The sequence below is a fragment of the Stegastes partitus genome, unplaced genomic scaffold (genome assembly GCF_000690725.1).
Source record: "Stegastes partitus isolate 25-593 unplaced genomic scaffold, Stegastes_partitus-1.0.2 Scaffold2489, whole genome shotgun sequence".
Lineage (NCBI taxonomy): Eukaryota > Metazoa > Chordata > Actinopteri > Pomacentridae > Stegastes > Stegastes partitus.
Genome location: NW_007580220.1, coordinates 37561 through 46119, shown reverse-complemented (window position 1 = coordinate 46119; position 8559 = coordinate 37561). Strand labels below are relative to the sequence as shown.

The 8559-nt window shown below is 43.7% G+C and overlaps 1 protein-coding gene across 1 annotated transcript in view; it reads right to left on the bottom strand.

Moving 5' to 3' along the window:
• LOC103375169 (mixed lineage kinase domain-like protein) overlaps positions 1 to 4412 on the bottom strand; it is a 9713-nt gene extending 5301 nt beyond the window's left edge. Inside the window, exons 1-5 of the mRNA XM_008305374.1 lie at positions 3965 to 4412; positions 3633 to 3731; positions 1190 to 1367; positions 242 to 339; positions 33 to 168 (exon numbers count right to left, since the gene is read on the bottom strand). Of these exons, the coding sequence (XP_008303596.1) occupies positions 33 to 168; positions 242 to 339; positions 1190 to 1367; positions 3633 to 3731; positions 3965 to 4412 (959 nt within the window). The remainder of the gene's footprint in view (positions 1 to 32; positions 169 to 241; positions 340 to 1189; positions 1368 to 3632; positions 3732 to 3964) is intronic.
• Between the last annotated feature and the right edge of the window lie 4147 nt (positions 4413 to 8559).

Genomic DNA, 8559 nt, shown 5'->3' with positions numbered 1-8559 from the left:
AGGAGACAAACAGGAAGTCATTGCAAACTGACCGATAGAGTCCTTGGACTGCACCCAGACAGATACGAGCCTTCCTGGTCCAAGACAGTTTGCAACCAGAGTCCAGAAACTGGCGAAGACTTCCTTTCTCACAGTATTCCATGATGATGAGGAACTCGGGGTTGGGTCCTGCAGGCAGTCACATTATTATAATCTGAAGAGCATCAGGCTCTGTGTGGTTTACATGCTGCAGGATACTCACTGCTCTCATGGACACAGATGCCGAACATTCGCAGGATGTTGGGCGACTCGAACCGCTTCATGGTGTCGACTTCCTTATTGAAAACAGACCTCACCTCCCTACAGACGGAGGAAAGGTTTAAGGTGACAAGGTGCTGATCTGTAACGACACACTCAAGCCAACATCACTGTGATTTATACGATAAAACCAGATCTGACGGCCCTACAGTATCCAACAGAAGTGGCTCTATGTGATATCACCTAAATGTCAAATGATTTAAACTTATATCACATCTCAATTATTGCATTATTGTTAAGTTGAACAGCAGCAGAGAACTTCCTCTTAGGAGCAATAAAAAAACACCTTAAAGATGCCTTTGTAAAAATAAAAAATAAAAAAAACAGGCCCCCTCGCATAAAATCAGCCTCTATGGATGGTGTACAAGGGAAAAAAACAGCTGCTTTCTCTTTGGCACAAAAATACTAAATGAAACTTTGCTAAAGAACATATAAAAAAGAAGCCCGATGGATAAATGAGCACATTCTTTGGTCAGATGAATCATTTGACATCTGAGTGCTGCTGTTGTATACTCTATGTCCACACCGATACTTGTTCTATTACATATCTTCTATTCAGTTTATATCCATATACTACTAACCCTGTTTCATTTCCCCGTAGCCTGAAGCTTATGAGTCCATCTGTGTGATCTAAACAGCCTTTATTCATCCTACGTGATGCAATGAAAATGACATTATTCCAGCTTTGGAGCAGGCGCAGTGATAATCACGGGGATAATTATCGGGATCTATTCGACCAAACAGGGGTCCTGGTGCATGTCAAAATCCAAGCTGCATTTTGGAGGACAGAGTTTAATTGCAGTCAGGCAAATACAGATTAAAATTTTTAAAAACCAGCTGTTTTCCTGTGTTGTATTCCAGGACGGTGTGTGTGCTGAGCTGTGGGACTCACTTTGGGCTGGTGTTCACCGGGTTGATGTATCTCTTGATCGCCACTGCAAATCCATGATACTCCCCCCTGTAGACCTCTGAGGTGGCTGTGGTCATGAAAGGCTTTTTGGGATGTTCGTACTTCAGCTCGTCCAGTTTAATCATCCGGATGTCCACACTAGTGACCTTGGGCCTCTTCACTGTAAAAACACAGTCACTAATTAGATTCAGCACTCTCCCAATATCGGCCATGTGACTTGTTAAAGTGTTTTAAACCTGCAGTAGCACATATTTGGCCTCTTGCAGGCATCAGGGACAAGTTCTAAAAACACTGTGACATCATTTAGAGATTATTTCCAGTTTTGCTGAGCCTACTGCATTTCCCACTTATGTTGCTATTGCTCAGCTATAAGCTATTGCCTGTTTTCATGTTGGGAATCATATAGAATTCAAAGTAATTAATGATGTTGCTGCTGTCATTTCACATCCATAAATGTGGACAACTCCCTGTTTGGAGATGCCTGTATGGATCCTGTTGCTGCTTGATGCTGCAGGTGTTCAGTAAACTCAGAGGAGAGACTCCTACAAACTGGACTTCCGTTAATGTTTTGTTGCATTCGTTATTACTGGGTCCTATTCATCTAACCTGTTACAGTCTCTGTCTTCATTGCAGTAAAGTTTTATTTTCATGGACATTTCAGTTTGTAATCGATGTGAAATTGGGGGTGAGGGTGTTTCTCCAGCTTTAAGGAGACATTCAAAGACCTGTGTAATGGCAAAATGCTGCATCTGCATGAAGAATGTCAAAGCAAGTTTCACTAAGTTTCATTAAAGCTGAGTGTAAAGGTTACAGGCCCAATGAGAGGAAATGTGTTTTCATCACATCTAGGTAACAGATGAGTGACCGTACAGGAGGAAGAAGAAGTTGTTCATGTCAAGAAGATTATAGGAAACACAGTCTTGTTGCATCCAATGTGTTTAGTCTTCTAATGTCTGTGGATGAGTGCACCCTGGACCCCCAGCTGTTGATTATCAAGCACGAGATTGTTATACTACCATTGGAGCGAAGCCTGTACATGTATAAGAATACCACGCTGCCTGCACTCATGTGTACTCTCCTGCAGACTGCTTGCACTCTGTATGACTGGTACCTTCAAAGCTTTGAATAAAACAAGACAAAGACAACTCAGACTTCTGGACCTTATTAAGATTATAGCAAAAATTTCCACAACACCTGCAGCTCTTGGTGTGTCTGCATTGGCTTTATTTCTCAGGCCTGGAGGCTTAATGTTTTCTGGTTTCCACTCTGTGATGGCTACCTCTCTGCAGAGTGTCTGCTGAAAAGACTATTTTACATTTTATGAAACATCTGAACATCGGATCGATGCTCATGTTTCTGTGTGGAACTTTTTTTTGTCTGTTATGTTACCTAATAAGATAGAAAAGAACAGACTGCTTTTATTGTGATCACACACAAAGTACAACGATAAGAGGAGATAAGATAAACTTTAATGTCACATTACATTTACTGCCAGTCTGTGATAGGAGTGAGTAAAACTGTCATCAAAGCAAACAGTGGCTACTTGAAAGAATCCAAAATCTTAAACATATTTTAGTTTTTTTCTGGTTTTGGTTTGGTTGAAGTCTATGTAAAGGAAATCCAGAGATTTGCTTCTAGTATGTGTCAGAAAACAGTGTGAGCCATAGACTGGATGTAAAAGACGAACTCTCCCTGAAACACTATAAAAACTGGAGCACATTTGCACCTCCTGCCCCATCGAACGCTACATCTTCTACAGTTCTCCAGCGAGCTATGCTTTTGTCCAGCAAATGCAACTTTTAGCAGAACAGTTCCTGATTTAAATTTCCTCTGAATGATAAGTTGAAGAAGAGGTGGACTGATGGTGTGAGTTTTACGAACTGACTCTCTGCATCATCTGGTGTCACTGCTGGCAGTACACTCCTGTCACTGAGTGTAGGTAGTTTATGATGGCAGGTAAATACTGTGCATCCACAGCACACCGCCGGGATTTCACATCTAACATGTTTGTTTTGTTTCAGACCAGCTCCTGTCTGTTTGCTTGGTTAGCACAGTTCATCTGTGCTGCTGTGAAAGCTGCCAATCAGTACTTTCAGCAGACGCGCCCATATTTTTTCAGAGCAGAGAACTCTGTGTAGTTTTTTGAAACCTGCTTTTTTAAACACTGTGATTTCTTGATCACTGTAATTTGGCTGAATATCATGGTCTCCTTGCTCCTAATCCTTTTGTTTCCTTAGTCTTTTCCCTTCTGAGGTATTCCTCCCTGTATGTGGCACTTCACCTCCCTCAGCCTCAGACTTTGACACTTTTTGTTGACTGCATAACTCTACATGTTATTTTGTGATCATGAAATCTTTCGTCGTGAATGTGTGCAAGCCTCAGACTGGCCCTGACACACAGTAAACATGAGTTAGGATGTACTCACGTATGGCCACGACTTTCTCCACGTTGACTTTGACGTGTTCAAACTGTCTCAGCATGGCGTCTGTCTTCTCCTTCTGATCTTTCATGTACTCCAGCAGCACTGAGGAACAAACAAACAGTCATGATGCAAAGGAGGCCAGACTCTGCCAGAGTTCAGTCAGTTTGCTTCCAGTCAGGATCAACTTCAATCAGAGCTTTTGGGACGTGGAGCTAAACAGTTCTGGATCAACAAAAGTTTCTCAAAAAGATTAAAGAGCTGTGATCACTTCAAGGTGAGTTAATTGATTTCTGCTGGACCTCTACAAAAGCAAAGCCACAACTAGTTTGTCTCACATCTCTGCAGCTCTTTTTCATCCTCCCTCCGATCCATCTCATCTTCTTTTTCTCTGGAGGCCAGTTCAAACACCTTGTGCAGCATGCTGCTCTGCTCCACCTGCAGAGCTCCGGACAGGATCTGGAAGGCGTCATTAAGACGTTCGTTCACACTGCTGAACTCATCTCCGTGGTTGTTGGAGTTCAGGATGCGATGCACCCAGCTGGCCAGTGTGTATTTTTTAATGAGCTCCTGTGCCGACTCCAGCGTGATGCACAGCTCCTTGAGGGCTTTTTCTACCTCCACACAGGTTCTGACTGTCTCCCTCTGCTGGATGGGCCGAACCAGCTCCTCCAAGGCTTTGACTCGTTGGGCAACACGGTAGCATCGCTCCTTATTGGCCTGCACTCTGCCAACCAAGTTGCGGATCTCTGAGGCGATTCTCAGAATGGGATCTATAACGTTCATGACCAGCTAGAAAGACACAAAGGACATCAGAATTAAATGGAATACATCACAGCTTGAAGCCAATTCATTTCAGTTTGTATGAGCCACAGTTGAGCTGAGTAAACCTGGCGTAGATGTACACTATCTCAACATCCATCCATCCATTATCTATACACCGCTTAATCCTCACTAGGGTCGCGGGGGGGCTGGAGTCTATCCCAGCCGACTTAGGGCGAAGGCAGGGAACACCCTGGACAGGTCACCAGTCTATCACAGGGCCACACTTAGAGACAGACAACCAAGCACACTCACATTCACACCTACAGACAATTTAGAATCACCAATTAACCTCAACATGTTTCTGGACTGTGTGGGAGGAAGCCAGAGAACCCGGAGAGAACCCACGCTGCACGGGGAGAACATGGAGACTCCACGCAGAAAGATTCCGGTGCCCCCACCGGAACGTGAACCGGCGACCTTCTTGCTGCGAGGCAACAGTGCTAACCACTGAGCCACCCTGCAGCCCCCTATCTCAACATGACATCTTTTTTTTCTTTTCTTTTTGTGTCAAGCACACCAAGTGCCCGACTCTCTTGGGTTCGTAAGAAACTGAAAGTACATTTGTACTGGTCAAACATTAAAGTTATTTTACAGTTAAAAATATTCTGACTTTTTTCCTAAGCTTGGCAAATACAACCTGCTCCAAAAAAAATGGAACTGTTTAGTCTGGGACTCCACTAGAGTAGCTTTGCATGAGTCGTTCATTTATCTCGCCCTGCTTATCGTGCAGACCCTCAGTTGAGCCTTTGCATGAAAACAGTAGTTTCTGGGGAAAAAAAATAGAAGCATGCTCAGGTACAGTCTGACAGCGCAGCAGACTCAGGGTAAAGGCAGGTTCACCTCAGATTGTACAACTCAACAATTACACAACAATTGTGCAACAGATTGTACAAGTCTTCACTCTGAGCATCACACACTCTCAGTCAACGGGTTTACATTGGACTTTGGATGTTTTTTCTTTTTTGTAAATTCTGTTCATTACATTTTTTGTCTTTACAACACAAATGCACAAACAGCAGCAGACACAATTCAGTAGCCGGTATTATGTGGTGGAATATAACAGTAAAGATAAACCATGAGTCAAACCCATGTTCTCTGTTCCCTTTTCAAAAATATGGCAACTGATCATCATATTACAGATTTAAGTCCAGGTTATGATCAACTCCTGAAGGTTTCAGCAGCTTCCTCCATTTCTGCAGAAAACAACGAGTCCTTCCATTCATCTCATGTCCAAGTTTTTCCAGAGTCACCACCTGTGAGATCAGGGGTTTCCACACAGAGAGAGCAGGGGCGTCCACTTTACCATGATGGCTTTTCTTGCTAACATTAAAAGAATTACATCTTCATTTGCTTTAGGAGAAGCAGGGACCTTCCCAAGCAGTGGCTCTATTGACACCTGCTGACCTGTTGCTTTACTAACACTTGAGCAAACTGCCGTCCAGAATGGTTTGGGGTAGGTGCGTATGCAAGATGTACATCTGGGACCATTTGTTGAGGTTCGTGTTCTGTATTTACTCTCCCCCTGCCTTTTTCTGTTCACTTCATCCTCTTTCGGTTTGTGGCTCTCTGCACCGCCGGATGCGACACACCTGCAGGTCATCCTATGAAACCCTGGCTTCTCCTGTTCCAGACCGGTCCATGACTTTGGTCGTGTCACAGTGACTCTCAGGCCTTCATGGTGCACTAATAGAGCACCTTTCTACCTTAGAGGTACTCAAAGCGCTTTACAGTGTGTTTCTCATTCACCCATTCACACCCCAGTGGTGACAGAGCTGCCATGCAAGGTGCCTGCATGCCATCAGGAGCAACTTGGGGTTCAAGGACCCCAACATTACGATTAGAGGACAACCCGCTCCACCACCTGAGTCACAGCTGCCCTGCTGAACCTCGGAGTATAATTTTTCGAGTGCTTCCTGTCTGCAGCTCTTCTGCTCCATTATGCTTCCATGTGCAGATCCTCCTGTGTGCCTTGTTGTGTTTAAAGTACTCAAACCTTCACGTCCATATGGAACTGTTGGCACGGCCACCTGCTGATCATGGCCAGCCCTCAGCCGGCTCGCCTTCAAAGACTGCTTTTGTTAATAAATGTACATTTTATGATATGCTCACAAGGTTCGAGGTTCAAGGAGTCTTTATCATCCCGGCGGGGTAATCTGATACGCAGGCAGCAGTAAAAGAAATCAATCCGTGCAACAATTGCACAGAAAGAACAATAAATAACAAAAAGACAATGATAAATAGATAAAAACAGAAAATAGATCTACTTGTTCAGCAGAGCAATGGCAGCAGGGACAAAAGAATACTTGCATCTGTTAGTCCTGCATTTTGGCAGGATGTACCTGCACAATGACGGACGCAGCAGGAACTCACAAGCCAAGGGTTGGCTCTGATCTGTAAGGACTGAACGGGCCGTAGGGCTGAGAGGTCAGTCAGGTTAATCCCTGCAGTTCTGCTGTCTTACAATACCCTGCAATTTTATTTTTGAATGAAAGGGAGCCGTGCCAACAAATAAAAGAGAAAGTCAAGATGGATTCAATGATGCAAGAGTAAAAAAGAAACAGTTAAAACTATGAAGCTTCCTATAAAAGTACATGTGCTGTGGGCCTTCTTGCACATCATCAACATGAAGAACAAACGACAGCTTGTCATCAAGGTGAGTAGCCAAAGTATTTGTAGTTATTAACCAGCTCCACTGCCTGGTTCTCAGTGCTGACCGGAGAGATGTCTGGAGGATTCTTCCAAAAGTCAGTCAGCATTTCTTTTGTTTTGTCTGTGTTAATGTTTAAGAAGGAAGACCAACACCAGTCAGTAAAGTCCATCACTGCAGGTCTGTGATCAAGGTCATCGCTGCTCAGCAGGGACACGATAACTGAGTCGAATTTGACAAAGTGACGCCCTACATGCTGGCTGCGGCACTCATCTGTATATAAAACAAACAGTAAGGGTGAGAGGATGCAGCCCTGTGGTGATCCAATGGAGGAGATGACAGATCACTATTACCTCTCACACGTTGTAGCCGCTCCATTAAAAAGTCAGTCAGCCAGACTACAAGACCAGGATCCAGGCTGTGGAAGTCCCTCAATCCTTCTGCTAAAATGTGCAGCTAAATGCAATTAAAAGCAGATGAAAAAAATCAATGAATAAAAGACGAGTGAAGGACCTGGCTCCCTCAAGGTGGGTTAAAACCACAGTTCACCTGACAGTTACCTGCTTAATGACATATCAGGTCTTAGCCTTTCAGTCACAGACAGTATTCTGTACATGCCACCGTTAACAGCAGCATCTGTGGAGGGAGAATGTGTACATACATTCAATAAGAGTTCAGATATGTGCTGTGTCTGCAACAGGTGACCGAATAAAGTGAAAAAAAACTGTCAGAAACCCGTTGTTCAGGGCAGTCTGAAGCCGCAGCTGTAATATATGCTCACCTTATAATTAAAACATACACTGAACACAACTATAACACTTTTGGTTTTGCTCCCATTTTTCATGAGCTGACCTCAAAGATCTGAGAGTTTTTCTATCAACACCAAAGACCTACTTCGCTCAAATATTGTTCACAAATTTGTCTAAACCTGTGGTAGCGAGCACTTCTCCTCGCTGAGATAATCCATCCACCTCACTGGTGGCATATCAAGATGCTGACTAGACAGCTTGATTTTTACAGTTTTATCACCGCATGATGCCGCCAATACGGGTTCCTATCTGATAGTAATAAAAAAACTGTGACACCGTTTCCAAGTTGTAATGGATTTAAAATTGGTGATGATGTAAGACCTCCAGTGTGACCATGACCTTTGCCTCAAGGTCATATGTTACATCGCCCATAGGCATCCAATGTCTTCCTAAGTCAGTATATTAATGTCTTTTTGTGCATTTTCAGTCATACAGAGCTTTTTTGGGGGGGGATATGTGACCTTTGACCTCGCCAATGCATGTATTGACCCTAAAAATCTGATGGCTCTGAGGAGGAACCACACCGAGGTCATGTATGAAGCTTCAAACTCCTGTAAAGCTCTAGACTGTTAACAGACAAAACAGAAACAAAAACACACGGGGAACGATTACTCTATAGTTGCCCATCAACGGGCAACTAAAATAAAACCTG